The sequence below is a fragment of the Porites lutea genome, chromosome 1 (genome assembly GCF_958299795.1).
Source record: "Porites lutea chromosome 1, jaPorLute2.1, whole genome shotgun sequence".
Classification (NCBI taxonomy): Eukaryota; Metazoa; Cnidaria; class Anthozoa; order Scleractinia; family Poritidae; genus Porites; species Porites lutea.
Genome location: NC_133201.1, coordinates 50,005,576 through 50,024,450, shown reverse-complemented (window position 1 = coordinate 50,024,450; position 18,875 = coordinate 50,005,576). Strand labels below are relative to the sequence as shown.

Below are 18,875 nucleotides of genomic sequence, written 5' to 3'. Positions count from 1 at the left end.
TAAATTGTTAATTTATCATTGATGTTTGCCGCTTTTCATAACCAGTCTCCTCTAATAACTATGTTTAGAAGTAGTGATTGAATAATGCTTGACCGTTTTGATTGTATTGATGTATCAAAGGAATTGGGAAAATAGAAGTCTATTTATTTATTTAATAATGTTAAATTTTTGGCATTAAACCTAACAAAGTTAGCCGAACAGAAACATTGCTGTTAGTAGCTGTTAGTACACTTCGTAGAAAGAGGTGAAGAGGGGTAGAAAGTTGAGTCGATGTGAATAGACAAGTAGTCAAGATTTAATTAATCTGCTCCCATTAGCCTTTGATAAATCCTTAATTTCATAAGTGCCACTGAGCACTTCATTGATACGATCATGTTGATTTATATCTCGAGAAGCTTGTTTATTTTTTAGTCATTAGTTTTTCATATATCTAACATTTTTTTGCAGAGCTTTGCTTCCAAGCCTCGTGTATTTGTCTCTGTTAAGTACACTCGCAGTACAAAGCCAAATGACGCTATGTACTTATGGTTAGAAAACGTCAATTCTGGAGGATTTGAAGTGTGCTTAAGGGAATTCTTGCCCTTTGATGGAAAGCACCAAGATGCAGTTGTGGTAAGTGAAGAAAAATGCTCGAGTTAACTATAATATTGATGAAAAATAAATAGATAAATAACTTGACTTTGCCACACTTCGGCAGCCCGGAGAACCAATTACCTATAACGTTCGTAACACAATTAAGGTCAGTGTCCTGTCTCACGTGTCTCATGCAGTCATTTCTTGTCAAAGGAAGTGTCGTTCGATGCCTGACGCAACTCGTCTTGCAAATTAAACACTATTTTCTTGTCCACAGGACTGGTTCGCATTCACTGGAAATGGGAGTCAACTTAATTTCACAATAACTGGAGAAGAAATCTTTCCAAACAGTGGAAATCCATCGGCCAAAAACAACTACGGCTTTTGTCAGGTGAAAACTTTAGTTCTAACAAGAACATTTAGCAAGCCACAGAACATTTTCAGTGGTTGAGGTCACACTAGAGAAAACGTAATATAGTAAACCCAGATTTACCAGGCCATGGTGATCTACACTGTATCCAAAATGGCAATTCCCAGATGAGCGCGACATGCTTATCTCGCGACTTTGATGTGCGCATATTTTGGGATTTTCAAATTTCGCGACTTTGCGAGAATTTTGTATTTCGAATCACTTCAATTTCGCGTTGTTGAGTGGGCGAATATTAGAAGTGGGGACTTTACAGACGATGAGCAAAAATGGAGGGAGAAGTGAGCACGTTCACATCCATTTACTAACCTACATTACTTTTTTACCTATTTACAGGAAGTGCCTTTCAATACGACCTTTTACAAATCGCCAATTGTGATTCTTTCCGTAAATCATGAGTATAATCTTAAGGTCAAGGGAAGTCGCCTTCCAGAAAATAATATAATATCGTCCTGGGTTGAGGTAGGTTTGAATTTTTATTCTAACCTGAGAAAAAATTAAAGCCGGCATTTCACGACGTCTTTTCAACCAGTAATTAATTGAGTCGCAAAATGGGGTTTTCCTCACTGGATAATATTCTTGTTCAATAAGGGAAGAGAAGTAATCCGTATATTCTAGTAAATTGATAAAAGGACCGTGAAAGAGCCATAAGAAACAAATAAGTTGGACCTGATCCGTAATTTCATGTTGTCGTCGTAGACAGTAAGAAGAAATTATAGATTTTCTAGTAACTGATGAGTGCTATCACATTTTGCTGTAGAACGTTGGATTAGAATCTATGAAGATATGCGTTAAAGACCTCAGTGGATTAGGATCGAGTCATGAACCCTTGATTGTCAGCTACGCTGTTACTGGAGGTTGTTAATTAATTTTCCTATTGTAATGATCACTATTTCTAGAATTATTATTATTATTATTATTACTTTTATTTTTATTGATATCTTTTAGGAGTTTTTATTTGTAGAAAAACGTTTCATGATGATACAATTAACGAAATGCTGGAGTACAAACAATGATATACCTTATTCATGTTACAATCTACCTTTGCACGCACTTAAGGATTGATGGGATAAGAGCAATTAGAGGGCAGACAAGTAATAAAATTGCCAAACGAGTAATCGAGTAATCGCGGGCGAGTTTGTTTACTCCCTCAAAATACGAGGACGATTCTAGTCATGCAAAATGCAAAATGAAAAGTTCGACAAGTTTTACGTCATAATTCCTTGCTGTGAAGACTTCTACTGTCGTGTACTGCATTCAAAATCACTTCCACCCATATTTTGCGATATTCGTTTCATTTAATGTTGAAACTTCTTTTCTATTGTGTAGATCAAACAAACTCGACTGCATTTTTGTATTTGCAGATTTTATCTCTTGTTTGCCCCCTGAGAAACCACGTAACTGATTGCTTTAATTTATTCCATCAGCCTTAAGCGCGTGCAAAGATGGCGGGTATCGTTAATAAGGTCTGCAACGATAAAAATAATTGGTTGAGTTGCCTGTATGCAAACGTGTCACTACTATTTACTGTTTAGTTTTAATTCAAATATGAAAAATATATTAGAAATTTATATTTTTTCCGAATGGATAACTACTCAATATTAGGGCCATTCCACGAGGAAAAGTAAGACGCGTCTTAAATAAGACTCGAACTTTCCGTATAAACGGCACATTTCGTCTAAAATAAGACGCGGCTTAGCTAAGACGCGTCTTATTAGATAAGACATGCTCGTATAAATGGTACAGTTCGCGTCTTATTTAAGACGCGTCTTATGTAAGACGCGTCTTATTTTTCCTCGTATAAATGGCCCTATTATGTTTTTTTTTTCTTGCTGCAGATCTTAATCCTTGCCTTTATGTGCATTGCCCTCGATTTGGAGTCTGCAAGACCTACAGTGCGCATGACGCTCGGTGTGAGTGCGATGACCAATGCCCCTCATATAAAGACCCAGTGTGCACTGCGAACGGAACAACTTACGACAACCGATGCTGGCATAAGTTAAGCTATTGCAGAGGACTCGAAAATAATCTGGTCTATCACCCAGGAAGCTGTGAAGGTAACGAAAACTAATTTCAACGATTTTTTTGGCTGTATATGCCACATAAAATAGTCTGGGAGTTAAGCTCTCGATCGCTTAGAATTATAGTTGTTGGCTCAAAATTGCATTCAATTTGGCTTCTAGCTATAGGATGTTTATAACTTTCCGTTACTTTTAAGCTCACTTCTAGCTCCTCGGGCAGGCTAAGCAACAATAGGCAGCTGTAACTAGCTACTTCGTCTCTCTACTTTGGCAAACAAACATATAACAGCCCAGACTACAGCCAATGTTTGATCTGTGTAAGATCTTTTATTCTCTTTTTTTCTCTTGCAATTTAGTTTTTATCGCGTAAAATTAGATTTACACAAATTTGCTCGGGGCAAATATGGTTCAAAAAAGTGCAAAAGAGGAGGAAATCAAAGACAAGGTAGGTAAATATCACATTTACATACTGGTTTACATGGAGTTGCATATTTGAGGGCAAATGCAGTATTTATTATCTTTGCCCTTGATTTCATCCTCTTTTGCACTATTTTTGCACCTTATTAGCACTGAGTAAATTTGCTGAAAATCAAAATAATATACATATTTCGCGCAGTGGCGCGCGCTTCCACGCGTACATGTCATCAGGTACGCTTTTGATTTACAATTTTTTTGTTGGCCTCCTCCAGTACTGCATATGTTTATATTTATACTGGCATATGTTTATCTTGGCACTGAAACTAGCAACCAGCATGCAATAATAAACAGCCACTATACATTTCGTTGTTGAAAGGTAGCCGACATTGCAAGTTATAGCCTGGTTTTAGTTCAATTTCCACGCTTTTTTTATCACCACCCTTCACCACTAAGAGTTACACTAAAACGCAAGCTAATGAAGCTACGACCTTAGCGATAATGCTTAAAGAGTACAGTGATGCTTCCTAATAAAGTACTTAATTTATTATAAAACAGGTTTTCCAATTGTACGGGGCCGTATAGATCTGCTACAGGTTCCAAAATGGTCAGATTCAAACTGTCAGACAGTCACATTTCCTCCATACCGGTTTTATCCCGATAAACAAGTTCAGGTTCAAATAACCGTCAATCACATGAAGCTGAATGACTCTGTGACAGTCCACGACGCTGTTACTTCATGGACAGAAAGTATCAACACAAAAAACTTCACCGTCTGTGTCATGCAAACCGGGAGGAAAGAAGAAGGTGCGAATCCATTTGCCACCATTGATTGGGTGGCTTATCAAGGTGCACCGCCCGAAGGATTGACGGGAACGGTTGAGTTGCAGAAATGGTGGTCTGGTACCAAATGCGCAGATGTGACTTTTCCTACGGTGAGAGATTAATTAATGCAAGTCCCCAAGGCAAATGTTAGACTTTCGTTCATCAGACAGCTTTAATCCACGCCGTCTTTAAATTAAAAAATAACGTATCTTTACGACTAGGAAGAAAAGAGACTATTGCTACAATAAATAACAAGGCAAAGTTAGGTAACAAGAGACTATAAAGGGGACAGAGAGGCCATCCCCCATATACACCCTATTCCATAGGTAATTCGTCTCGAGTTATTTTTAACACCACAGATCTCATTTTCACGTCGTAGTCGTGCAAAAACGGGAAAGAAATGAACAAAAAAGTGTGTTGCACGTGCGAAGTTGTTTTTTTGCTAATTAAACCTATTGTTTTTTTGATGTTCTAGTTGTCGTCCGCGTCGTTGGATCTTAAACTCCCTAAATTGTACAAACGACCGGTTTCAATAGACCGGCGAAATTTCTCATTTTATTAAAGCACTGAGGTTATGACAACTTCGAGTTAAACTGATTTCACGGGTTGTCAAAGAGTCCAGCGATTCCTTTTTCCCAAGTGAGCGCCGACTCATTTCGCTTCAATATTCAGGAATGCTCTCGATCTTTTTACGCCTTCATTGCCTCTCGCCCGACATGTTTTGCACGGCGTTTGGTCATGCGAAACCTCCACGAAACATCCACGCCTTGCGCGAGGTAACTTTATCCCGATTCTAAAAATAACTCGAGACGAATTACCTATGGAATAGGGTGTGTATTGGGGATGGCCTCTCTGTCCCCTTTATAGTCTCTTGGTAATAAATAAGAAGGGGAACTTACTCAGTGATTAGTTGCGTGTAATTTTGCAGCAATATTCATCTTAACATGACTTCAGTTGTTTTTATTGTGTTTTTTTGGTTTTTTCTTCAGGGCAAGTTTGCTGAGGCGCCAACAGTCCTTGTGACGTCAGAGCACCTGAGGACTGGTAAAGAGTATGATGCTGCTCTCATTTGGATTGAAGACGTAACTAAGGACTCAGTTAAAATCTGTCTTCGTGAAATGCAAAACTTTGACGGTAGACACCAAGATATCACTGTGGTACGTTCTTAGTGATTTTCTTAGAAACTGGAACGCCAATGTCTGCAAAATTTGTGAGGATTGTTGGTCTGTTAACCATAACAGCTCGGTTAAGATGAAATGGCGTTGATAACTTTAAAGATCGTCCGGGCGAGTGATGGTTCAGTCGAAAGAAGGGAACTGCAGAAAGAAAAACATAAAAAGAAACAGAAATATAATGATAATGAAAAGAAGAAAAAGAAGAAAAAAAACTGAATATCATCAGAGGGAGTGAATTTTAAATAGCACACAAATTGGTCTGCCTTTTCCCCATGCTTCCCTTCCTGACGTTTTTACGCGATTCCCCCGATGTCGTAAAAAATTGTGGACTTGCATCCTTTCCTTGACTTTCTGCGCGCTTTGTTAGTTCACAAATTTATAGAGTTCAAAATGCTTAGGTTCACTGAAAGGGCCTTAAAAATGCAGTTGATTTGAAATAAATTTTCTGTGGGTATATTACGAAACTGTTACAAGTATGGGTGGCATCATTTTTGTTTTTTTCCTCTTTTCACAGAACTGGTTTGCCTTCTCCAAACTGCACAAGCCTCTTTTCACTGAACATGGTGTCATAAGTTTTCCAAATACGAACCCACCTTCGGATAAAATGAACAATGCTTATTGTGAGGTGAGAAAAGAATTCTTTGCAAAATTATAAGCATAAGCGTGCTATTCACAGGATTTTCCCTCACAAATATTTAGCTAACTTACATCACTGTTTATATCTTCAAAACACTTATAGTCATATACACTGTGCGTGGTAGAGATCAAATTAACCAGAAAAGCTAAGAAGCTGGTCCACAAAATAATGTTTGAAAAACGTTAATCAAAATATTAAAAGGGCAGTTCGTTCTGTTAAAATAATTAATCGCAAAAATTGTTTGTCCAATCGTGACTTCAAAAATAAACACAACCGAAGGTAACTATATTTAAAGGAAACAGTGTTAAACGTTGTATGTTTCTCTTCCATGGCAGTTCGTCACATTCACGAGAGCTTATAACTCGACTCCGACAGTCCTTGTCTCAGCCAATCACAGCACGACAGTATCTGGGAATTCAGCACCGATCCACAACGGAATTACAACTTGGATCGAGGTAAAAGTTTCCGTCATGGGGCGAATGTGTAGGGATGTGTCCTGGGAAAAAAAATTCAAACCGAAGCTCGACGAAAGATAAAACTGAACAGAGTCACGCTTGAGACGATGTATAGGTCGATAATAGATGTGGCTCAAAAATGGACCAAGAAAATTTGAGATTGCTTATTGGCTAACTTCATGTTTTCGATCGCGAATATAATTATGTAGGTATTATTCATTAAAGTTTGAATAATATCTATAAATACTCAGGCGCCGCGGTGGTCTAAAACTTTAGATCTGACGGTTCGGGTTTAAAAGTTACCGTAGTTTTTTTTTTCTTGGAAAAAGAAATCATTTGCTGTCTTCATTAACGGGGATCAATGTTTAGCCAAACTGTTTGGGCCTTATAGCTCCTGCGCCACCATCAAACCCCTTGTTAGGGTAAAAAGGATATTTTGGATAACATTTGAACCTTTTAATTCTTTAAGCTTTTATACCTTTTTTTTATTTCTAAACCTTCCAATCTTTTGATTTTCTAGCGGTCTTTGCAAGCTTTCATCAAACCACGGTTTTCAGTTACGGCGAATCTGTTTGCATTTCTATGTCACATAAAAAGACTGTAGGAGAAAGGTTTAATTTCAGAGACTATTTTAACATTCACTCCACGTTAATCCAGTTGTTCGTGGTTGCAACTGCATAAAATGTACCAGCTACGTTAAGTGTTTATTTTTTTCAGAACATGAATACCTCTGCATTCAGAGTCTGTGTCAAGGAATTATACGGGACCAGATATGACCCCTTGTCCGTCAGTTATGCTGTGCTCACAGGTCTGTAATAAGTACTGAACTCATTTATGAAGTAGTTTTTAGCAAACATCTTACCCGATTCATGAGGAATTATAAATACTTTGGAAGTGCTCTAAACTAACACAAGCATATGGTTTGCGAGTCATGCCGAGTGAGAGTCAAGAGAGTAACGAAATTCCAGTCGCTTTTTGTTCAAATTTTCTACATTTACTGCTAGCAGCAGGGTACCATTTTGAAGTTCTTGTCGCAAAGAAATTAGAGACCTTAAGATGTGAGGACGGCGACGGCAGGTAAAACGTCGCTTAAAAAGTGAATTCGGGGTTTTCAATCTTCATCGCGATTTTTCCATCTCGCTTACTTTGTCGAAAGTACGCTACTCCTCCTGAAGTTGAATTCCTAAGAGCCTTATAACAGTTAAGCCGAGCAAGAGAAGGAAAATTTCGTCGTTGCTTGTTTACGTCCTCTAAAAAACATGAAACTAGGCATTTTCAAGTTGTAGTCGTGCAACGACGGCTAAGAAATGTAGAAAAAAGCGTGATGGCACGTGCATAGTTGTTGCTTTACTATAATTAAACCTATTGCTTTTTGGCCGTTCTCATTGCCGTCGCCGTCGTCGGATCTTAAGGTCCCTAATAACTCATAATGACAGAAGACCTCAGTTGCCGAAATGAAAACCATCACGCATCGAACAAACGTTAAAAGTTAGTTTTGCTTCAGAATTTTTACTCTAATTTGAAAAAGTGATCCCTCTTTCATCATTGTGACACCGCTCCTACTCTCCTTCAAGATAAAAATAATGATGATGGTCTACTCGTTGCCCCGAAAAAAACGTTAATCATTTTTAAATATATTTTCTTATCACCATTGCAACAATACTCCTACAAAAGTGCCGCTAAGGATAAATAATATCTATCAGTCCGGCCATAATCGTATTTATCATATAATAATTTATATATCAGCAATCTAAATCTTTTCTCCTTTTTACATTTTGTTTAATTAGATATTTGTGATCCTGGCTGGAACTATTTCAACGGCTTTTGCTATTTCACAAGTAAGACTTGTCAAAATTGGACCACATCACTGGATAAATGCCGACAAGAAAACTCAGGTCTCGTTGATGTCCAAAACAATGAAGAAAATGTGTTTTTACAGCATCTTCACAATGGAGCAAAATCCTGGCTGGGATTGAATGATATTTTCACAGAGGGCTCCTTTACTTGGGCAGATCGTGGTACTGGGAACTTTACAGCTTGGGCCAAAAACCAACCCAACAATTTTCGAGATGAAGACTGTGTACATACACTTGGTGTTGAATACAAATACGAATGGAATGACGTGAAATGTAGTGACTGTCATCAGTATACTTGCAAGAAAGGTATAGTTTTTCCACAGGCAGACCACCCTCTGTTAGTGGGGGCCGTTGTTGATTGAAATCTGAGCAACGATCTTTTGTTATTTATAGAAGAAATACGGTACATATGAACAATACGGTGGCTATAATTTGTTCCAAAATGCAGAATTTAAAGCAAATTTTTCAATAAAAGTTTGAAGAAATGTTCCCTGAGCCATGTGTCATGTTTTTTTTCGCCGTCCCGTGCTGTTTTAAGCGCTTTTTTGCGAGATGAATATTTGACTTCGGGGGTTAGTTCGCCGAGGTCAAATATTCATCTCGCAAAATAGCGCTTAAAACAGCACGGGACGGGGAAAAAAACTTGACACATGGCTCAGTTGACATTTTCTTCAAACTTTTATCAACAGAATCATTACACTTGACGGTAAAAATAGCAAGAAGGTCGAATTATAACATTGATCTCAGAGAACTTCGCGTAGACAATATCACCGGCCGCCGAAACCACAAAGCGGCTCTAAATGAAAAACCTACCGACTCTCCCCTATGATTCTTCATTCGCAGTTCACTTTAGCATTTCAGTTTTGAAGACAAGGGCAATTTTGCTGTTTAAGATAAAGATTAAGCTTATCGAAATGTTTGAACTAAACGAAAGAATGCTAGGGGCGCGCTCCGCTGAATATCAAGCGACAATCCCGCTAAAATTTTTCATAATTATACATAATTATGCGAATGTTTAGACAGTCAACCAATCAAAATCATTGCCCAGTTTTCTGGTATAGTGAGTGACGTCACTGGACGGCATTAACGGCCGGTCGATTCAGACGTTGTTGAGAGGAAAAAACGACTCGAAGCAATCAGATGAATTTCAGGCTATTAGATTAAACGCGCCGGCGTTTGTTAAATTTTTCGTTCTTCGAGTGCGGCGTTTATTTAATATCCATTTATTTCTTGCAAACAATAGTATGGTAACTGAGCATTTAAACTTTAAAAACAGAAACAGTGCTTGTCTGACTAAAGTCTTTATCTATATCTTTCCCAATTTCACAATTTGCATGTTAATGTACTACTAGAATACATAAAGTAATTATGACGTTAATTATATTCCTTTGAGCTTCGAATGTACTGATCTTAAAGCATTGTTTGGCCTGAGTATCAGGCGTTTCTGGGGAAAAGGGGAAAAATGGAAGCGAAAAAGGGAGAGAGCTGAAAGAGAGAAACGCCTGACACAGATGCTTTTACTGGAGCCTTCCACCCCCACACAGCATGATTCGATACCATCCAATCAAAATCACTTCCGGTCATTGGGTTGTCAGCTTCACGCGTCAAAAAGCTCGCCTAAAATAAATCTCACTTTACGGTCTTGCCGAGCTCCGGTGCTTGTGTTGCTACGATTTCGCTTTTTTTCTGAAACCTCCAATGGGGAGTTTTCGAATACTGGTAATGTTAAACCTGCCGTTTTTGAGGAAATTATAACATGTTTTAGGAATTGTGCTAGTGTAAGATCGCCAACGCTCTGTTTGTAAATAAACGTGTGCCCGGAAAATTTTAAATTGCTTTTGTTTACAGAGTTACATCAGGCGCTTGTCTGGCAGCTAAAAAGCTGATGGTATCCCTCGTATTCTCGGGTGGCTGAAAGGAGCTGCAAGAATAAATAGGAAGGTGCGATGGTAAAACACCTATGCCTAGAAATTATCAAGCAGCAGCAAATTCCACCACTTCACAGAGAGCTCGTGAAAACTGTTACAATTTCAAAAAGAAGTGAGAGCCTATAGCAAAGGTCAATCCCGCTGGCGAAATATGATGGCGCCCGCTTGAGCTTGAGACTTTTCAAAAGATGGAAAATTTTGGAAGAGGAAGCGACCGAATTCCAATCACGTAAGCTATCGTAACCGCCACAAGCAAAGTCAAGCTTTTTAAAAGCATTGGTGCTGTCGGCTATCTCAATACATGGCTACCTCGCTCTATTTTCATTTACGGTAACAATACCCTTTTAACGGCATGATGTTGTAAATCAGGTCTTAGATATCTGAAAAACTGATATCGTCTTCTTTGTCCCGGTCTTGTGAAACCAATACTCGGACATTGTTTCGGCAGAAGCTGGTATATGAGGCTTTTCCATGCTCGGAGTACTCCGAGTACATCTTTCCTTTAAACTACGAGGCCTTGAAAACACAATTCTTGCTCGGGTTTTAGTTTTATTCCAGGAAAGAACTTGAGAGCGCCCTCTAGAGCCTTTTTGAATTCCTCTCTGCGTCTCTGTCCATAAAAGTATCACATACCGGTAACATGAAATCAAAACATCTATGAAAAATTTCAATGGCTTCTCCTTGCCGATCGCTCTTGCGGTCGGTGACGTCAGGGGCTATTGTGTGTTATCCAATCACTGCCACATCCAGATTTTGGATGTGTAACACGATCTGCTGAATGGTTTTGTGTCAGGCCTTCCTTTCTCTTCTCCCCCATCTTAAATCTCCTCTCCCCTAGCCCCTTAGGAAGGCCTGATACTCAGGCTAAGTATTGTTAAAATCAAAGAAGATATTTTTTTCAGGCTTGCTCAAACATGATTATTACTGCATGTATTTACTTTTTGAGTCTATTATTGGAATAAACGCCGCATCATGCATGGTGTGGCGTTCATTCGAGGGCGGCGTTTAATCGAAAAAATACGGTAATTAAAGAATTGATAGCTGCTGTAATTGCGGTAACTAAACATTATCTTTCATATATTACAGATCTGAATGAGTGCAGCAGGGACAAGTATTATTGCCATCGTTTTGCCACCTGTTCGAATAACCGTGGTTCCTTCACTTGCACTTGTGACCTTCAACAAGGTTTTATCGGGGATGGCTATGAGTGCAACTTAAATTATGCAAGTAAGTGATCTTATGCAAAGAATTAATTTTACAATGCCGAAATTTAAAGATCACGAGAAGGGCAATTTTATATCATTTTCATCCACCGAGAAAAGGGTTCGAAAACAAGGACAGGAAATTTGTTGTAAAATTTTTAACTGTCTATTAATTTTAATCTGCAACATGAGAAATTAGTTTTAAGTTTGCAGGCCTTCTGTTACAAGCTGATTTTATATGACAAATGAAGGGGTGTTCGAGCAACTCGCTCGCTTGGCGTATAGCTACCAGGTATCTGATTTACATTAGCTTACATTTCGGTATTCTTTATTCTTCGCAGCAGCCCATATGTTTTCTGCTACTGAACATAACTACAGTCGAACCCTGCTCAGTTTCGAAGTCCCAAGGGAAATGGAGAAAAAATTCGAAATAGCGGGGTTTCGAAATAACCGGGTAAGTGTAAAGGGGAAGGGTAAATCCAAGGGAATTCGATCTTCCTTCAAAATAGCGGGGACTTCGAATTAACCGAGTTTCGACAGTACATCATAAACGCACTCCACTCTAACTGCGCCAAATATTGCGAAAAAGGCTTAATAAATAACTTAACGTTCGGGCTTGCTGACAATGAGAGTAACGAACGCACTTTCCTAATGAGTTTAGGGATTTCCTGTTGATCACCAAAGTGGAAGAAACAAACCTATAAGGTATAATAATGACATGAGCAAGAAACCAATGAAAGCTTGACAGCTGATACCACCGGGCTCTACCGTAAACCAAAACAGGAACTCTGATGTAGGTAACAATCACGGTCAGCGATAATCCCTAAACGTGCCCAATTCAGGGGCTGACACTCAAATTTTAATAAATTACAATTATGTTGAAAAACTACTAAGAAAGGAAAATAATAGAATTGAAAACCTGTCGAAACAAAATACGGATGAACCTTGATCTACAAACCTAATCATAACGAGACTCTATAAGGTACGAGTGTAACGTCAAGTGCAAACATGAAATATACTAAAATAACCTACAAAATACGGCTTCACAACAGAAAATGGGACGTAGCAGTACAGCTGTACCTCTTACTTTTCCCTTCTGTCGAGAATTTTTCCGCTACCTTAAGTAAACAAGTGTTGGGACCTGAGGACCATACATCGCGCGTCTCAGTCAAATCTTAAAAACTAGAATAATAAGTAACAAGAAATAATTACTCTCGACATATCATAAAGAACGTAAATGCAACCTCACCTGAGAAACAGGTTCTGAAAGGTTAAAGCAAGGCCTGCATGAAGTTTCCGAAACTCCCGGCCGTTATGCGACGCTTTCCTCATGCCAACCAAAAATAATTAAACAAACCATCAAACAAGATTTGAAGAGCAAAAGAATTTTGATACCTTTGTCTTTATTTGTAATCTCTCGATAAGCATTTTTTATATTATTTTGGGTTGGTTTTTGATCGTCAAGGGGACAGTACAAGTTTGGTTTGAAAGGACACAATGATTTCAGCTATTTCAGATCTGTTTAGGAACAACCTGTTAACTTAGAAAAGATGCATGAAAAACTAGTAAGGTTAATCTGAGTGAGCAATCTCAGACTCTTGTAAAGTGCTTCAAATTTTTGTGCACGTTTACAACAAAAATGATCAGTCATTCGGACCAGCTTTCGAGTTCTAGTATGCCCTGCTATGGTAAGTTTATACGCCAAAGTTAATGATAGTTATGGTAATAAAATAATATTAGGAATAACTAAATGCTCAATTTGTCTTTTATGCTGTTCTTTGGCATCTTATTCAGTTACATGCCCTGTTGGAATGGTGGAACAATTTTGGACCAACTCCCCTTCTTTTGTCGGTATTTTTTCCTCAAAATTTTCATGTTCCTTCATGTAAAAATTTAAATCAGGGGTGTGGTGTTGCAGAGGGTGTGATTGCCAAATCCCTGCTGCAAAAGACTGAAAAGACACCGAAACTGAATGCATAAATGAAACCATAAGCAGTCCTGGAGATATCCATTTCAGGATATAAGTATCGTCCGTTGTGATTGGTTGAGAGCAAAACCAAAACAAAGTTTATCTGGCCGAGAGGTACTGGAGATGAGTAGAAGTGAAACATTTTTATTGCCGCCACTTGTAATGCGGCTATCGGCCCAAACGAAATTAAGTAGTACGAAATCACTGCACGGAAAGATAGCATAAATAAAATAATATAGTTAGCAAACACTCTTGCACTCTGGAAGAGTGGAGCGAATTCTTCACAAAACAAACTCATCATATAAACGTTCTGATCCTCGAACCGAAGCCAAAGAAACTGCTTAAACTACATCGCATCAGAGATAAATCCTGTAAGAAACAACATCATAGATAAATGACAAGAAATAATTTTGAAATCAATATGCCAGAAACAGGTCAGCTTCATGACCGCTCAACGTGACACCAGCCGCAAAAATAAAATTCGCCGCTGTCAAGGTTTTCAAAACACTAAATGACCGGCGGTCCTATAATTATGTTCTCAGTAATCGAAAAACGAAAATCCAGCTAATCTAAGCCATTTTAATCGATTTAAAAAAGTCAAACGATCCTGAAATGCTTCATAAGCTTGTTTAGCGTTTGGTTTACGCTGGAGTCAGAAAACGAAACCATCTTTTGTGACACTTGGAACTTTTTTCAGGTCGACTACCGGTCAAGGTTTTCGAAACATTAAATGACCAGCAGCCTTATATTTTCAGTAAATTTCACAAACCGCAAAAATCCAGCTAAACCCTGAAACTATCATATTTCGCGTGCCTGATCCTGCATGGTTTTTTCGATTTGTGAAATTTACTGAAAATATAGGACTGCCGGTCATCTAGAGTAGTGTTTTGAAAACCTTGACCGGCAGTCGACCTGAAAAAAGTTCAAAGCCCTAAATTTTCAGTAAATTTCACAAATCGAAAAACTTCCAGGATCAGGATCTCGAATTTTGATAGTTTCAGGGTTTAGCTGGATTTTTAGCTGGAGAGGGTGGCTTTGGGCAAATGATGTATCGGTCCCCAGAAAGGTCACCTCAGGACTCCCAGGATGGATTTTTTTTGTACAGTGCCCAGGCCTCATTTTCTTGGCCGTGCGTTGATCTGGCGCCGCTACTTCGGCGAGCGTGTTCTCGGTCTTTTTGGATTATATCCTTCGAATTTGTCAAAGTCTGTGGGATTCGTTTCTCTATCTGGGAAAGCTTCATTGGTTTCTGTATCTGCTGCTATCCTATTTCTACGATCCTGGCATGTTTATTTTCCGTTGGAGTTCGAATTTCGTGGAAAAAGTTGTGTTGAAAGGGAGTATGGCGGCGAAAATGGCATCTCGTGTATCCTACTTTGTACATTATTATTGTATATAGAGTGAATATGAACAAATTATCACGAAACTTCGTTGGAGCATTAAGGACAACAACAAGTAACTGCAGAGTAAGTTTTATTGATCTTTATTTAGTATTTCCTAGAAATTTTAGGATCGTATTTTTACCCCATACAAACACTGTAATTTTACTGGAACCGTACTGTGGTACTATCACAGAGCCTGGGTTACCTGTGCACCCAGCAGTGCAGGAAATCATCACATTCATGGACAATAGACCAGTTTCGAATTAAAAATTACCGCTGAATACAAAGATTAACTACACATTCATACAGGGTTAGCCTCGACGTAAAGTAAAATATTCAGAAGTTCTGGCAAGTAAGTGTTTGAAATTTGAATATACCCAGTAGACAGAGTAATAAACAGGTCTTTTTCTCGTTGGAATTTGTGAACATATTACTTCAGATGGAGGCTAAGGCTGTAAAAAATGCGTCGTCACTTCTTTAATTTAGCGGTCATAGCGAACTCGAAAATGGACTATGACAAAGAGCAAAGGAAATGACCTGTAAATGTCACACAAACAACAGCAAAGACAAGACTGATTCGCTCAGTTAAAGTTTGGAATCCTCCACAGCTTAATCTACGGATTTTGGATTTAAGAACTAATAAAAATTTGCAACGCCTTGCAACACGAACAATTCACAAACAAATAAGGCGCGTAATATCGGCGTCATTTTCGATAACACCGTAACGATGTCTTTTCATATTAACAACACAGTTAAAGTGGCATTCTACCACCTTAGAAATATAGCTAAGACTCGTAAGTATATCAGTGTCACAAAGGCTGAAATTCTTGTGCACGGATTCATAAATTCGAAGCTGGATTTCTGCAACTCGCTTTTACATGGTCTTCCCAAGTATGAAATTAACAACCTGCAAAGTGTCCAAAACGCTACAGCGCGCGTGATTGCCTGCTTACGTAAGTTTGATCACATAAGTGATACACTAAAGGAGTTGCACTGGCTACCAGTGGAGCAAAGAATAATCTTTAAGATTAATCTTATTTGTTTTAAGATACTCATCAATTTAGCTCCTGATTATTTGGTTGACATAATCCTTGTTTTTTTAAGGGCTTTTTCGGTCATTGCCCCTATACTCTGGAACGATTTGCCTATTGACATTGCTAGATAGTTAGTAGGATTTTAACTATATTATATTGTTAGGTAACTATATTATATTGTTAGGTGTCCCCAATTAGTAGAGGGGTTCTTAACCCCATCGGCTAGACATTCCAAGACACATTAATAAAGTTTATGTATGTATGTATGTATTAGATCGCTCCATCATGTAAATAAGTTTAAATCTAAATTGAAGACCTTTCTTTTTAAGCGAGTTTACGAACTATCTTAGGTTTTTTATTTTGTATTTTTGTGACTATGTATATATATATATGTAAACGATTTTAGGATTTTTGTTTTTTATCTCGACCTTTTTGAAGCATTGTAAAGCGCTTAGCACTGAAAAGTATAGGCGCTATATAAATATTTATTATTATTATTATTATTATTATTATTATTAACAATTCCAAATTAAACGAAACCAAGGATCAGTTTAGAATACGATCCACGAAACGCTCACACATTGAACCAGTAATGGCCCCGAAATTACACACTTCACAGATTTTCAAAGGCCTTACATATGTTTGTTTGAATAAACAACAAGCAAATTTACTCTAGTACCTAGTAGTAATTTTCTCAAAACCAGAAAAAATTATTACATACCTGAAATTTGCAAGAATTCAAAGACCACTCCACTCAGAATGCATGAAAATCTCAACTGTTTACATCACGTTCGGCAGATCTTTCTCTGCGTTGCAGAGACGCACGCCATCTTTCTTTGTTTCACATGTTCCTCTGATGGTCCTTTACAAATAACGCGTGGTCTCATGGGATTTGAAAGGAAACAAAATAATGGCGGCGCAAAAGCCTTGCAAATACTGATTTTTCTTTGAAGGTCCAAGATGGAATTATCAGTGACGTCATCATATATCCAGAAATGGATATCTCCCGGACTGATAAGAAAATGTTAATAAAAATGTTAAATTTCATTGTTTTTCAGTGGATAAAGCCTCAAAAAAGGAGGCACTAACTTAAAGTACAAAACATTGGACACCTGTATACAATTTTAAAGGGACTCATTTTCAAAGTGATCAAAATATCTCGAAACAAAATTACTGAAACAACAAGAAATTCCTTACAAAAAAACTAATACAAATTCACCACGACTAACAAATTCGAATTTAAACTTCAATTGGACATGACAGGCTAAGTTAGCTTACTTCAAACTCGTTCCGACTGTAAGAAAACAGGACAGTCTATTTTCTGCAACTGACTCAACATTGCTTAACTTTCAAGTGCTACTTTTCTTCGTCAACTTCACCCTCGCAAGGCAATTCATTGCACATAGCCCCTACATACATTCAGAATCTAGTGTCTTTGAAATCGCAAAGCAGATATAACTTCAGATCACCCGGTTGGATGTTTTGCTAGCGTCGCCAACAGTGAGAACTAAGGTTCAGCAATAGGCGATGGGTCCTTCCAGGTGGCTGCGCCCAAGTTATCGAATACTTTATAAGTCCCACCCTTTATAATTAAGATCTGCTTATTGTGAACTGAATGGACCTTTTGCGCCCAACAGTTTAATTTTCTCCGCCAAAAACTATCTCCTGAGTAGCTATTATAAAAACTACGAGCGCAGCCATTTCTTTTTTTCTCTTCTTCTCCTTTCCTTCTCCTCGCTGTTCCTTTTTCTCCTTTCCTTTTCCTTCGTTTCTGTAATTTTGGAGCATCTCGGACTTAAGAAACCTGCCTTTTGACACCTTTTCACTCAAATGACTGCAAATTTCGTTAGGTTGGTTTTCAAAAGATAGGTTACATATATTTCTGTCATATTTTGTTATTATCATATCATTATTTGTTTTCGTATTGTAAATAGATTTTTAATGTTTTTATTACCTGTTAGTGTAAGGCGCATTTAATCATTGTTATGGATACTTGCGCAATCTAAGTGGATAAATTATTAATTAATATTGAATAATAAACAATCTTTAATATTTAAGTATCAGAACAATAAGTAATATTTACAGTTTCAAATTATGTCGTATTGTTTACAAATTAAAAACTAAATATATGTCCACGATAGAAAACTATTTACAATTGTGAATAATTTAAAAGTGGGAAAACGAAAATCAAGCATTACTAAGAAAACAACTATAAAAAAAAATCTAGCCCTAAAATTATGAGTGCAGATGTAGACCAGCTACAGCGAAAGTGAAGTCTTCTGAGACCTTACGTGATTTGAATGGATATCTAGAACCTCTGTCGTATCTGTGTACAGTTCTTAATATAGCAAATGAGAGCTGTATTCGAAGCCAGGAAATAACGCAGGCGTAGTGTTCATTGTTCTTAGTCGAAAGCTTATTTGCGAGAGTTCTTAAAAAGTTCTGACAGTCGAGTCCCTTGCTACCGTTTGTACCAAACACCAGAGGTGTAAAAGTTCCCATCTCTGCACCTATCACTCTCTGGTTGTATTTCCTCTTCCTCTGGTTTTCTTGCTCTTTGAAGACCGTAGCTGTGTACTTGCCCTGGTTGGACCGGGAGTTAACATGCGTTACACGTACGTCAAAGAATGCCGTTACTCCTGGTGTCCAAAAACCTCCTGCTTTCATATCCAGCCTCGCAGTCTCGACTTGTAACAGTGGACTGAACGTTGAATACTTCATTGTCGACTGGTTGCAGGAGTGGCTCTGTCTCCACGTTTCTGCACACTTTACTGATGTGTGATGTCAGAAGATCTCGGATTGTATCATGTCTCTGACCCCGGGGTCTCTGAGCTACAAAACCTCCCTTCTTGCATGACAACGCATGGTTGGCAGTAAACATTTCTCCACAAGCACAGTAATTAGGGAGATTAGGCAGAGGGAGGTTGTAGCGAAGGCAAAGGGAGTCCCTAAACTCCTGCTTGTTCAAAGCCAGTCC

At 38.2% G+C, this 18,875-nt stretch overlaps 1 protein-coding gene across 1 annotated transcript in view; it reads left to right on the top strand.

Annotated features, from left to right (window-relative positions):
* LOC140953759 (uncharacterized) overlaps window positions 1–18,875 on the top strand; it is a 28,513-nt gene that overhangs the window by 4,504 nt on the left and 5,134 nt on the right. The window contains exons 3-14 of the mRNA XM_073403152.1: window positions 448–612; window positions 851–964; window positions 1,337–1,462; window positions 1,761–1,857; window positions 2,839–3,057; window positions 3,994–4,370; window positions 5,250–5,417; window positions 5,950–6,060; window positions 6,408–6,527; window positions 7,245–7,335; window positions 8,315–8,689; window positions 11,398–11,538. Of these exons, the coding sequence (XP_073259253.1) occupies window positions 448–612; window positions 851–964; window positions 1,337–1,462; window positions 1,761–1,857; window positions 2,839–3,057; window positions 3,994–4,370; window positions 5,250–5,417; window positions 5,950–6,060; window positions 6,408–6,527; window positions 7,245–7,335; window positions 8,315–8,689; window positions 11,398–11,538 (2,104 nt within the window). The remainder of the gene's footprint in view (window positions 1–447; window positions 613–850; window positions 965–1,336; window positions 1,463–1,760; window positions 1,858–2,838; window positions 3,058–3,993; window positions 4,371–5,249; window positions 5,418–5,949; window positions 6,061–6,407; window positions 6,528–7,244; window positions 7,336–8,314; window positions 8,690–11,397; window positions 11,539–18,875) is intronic.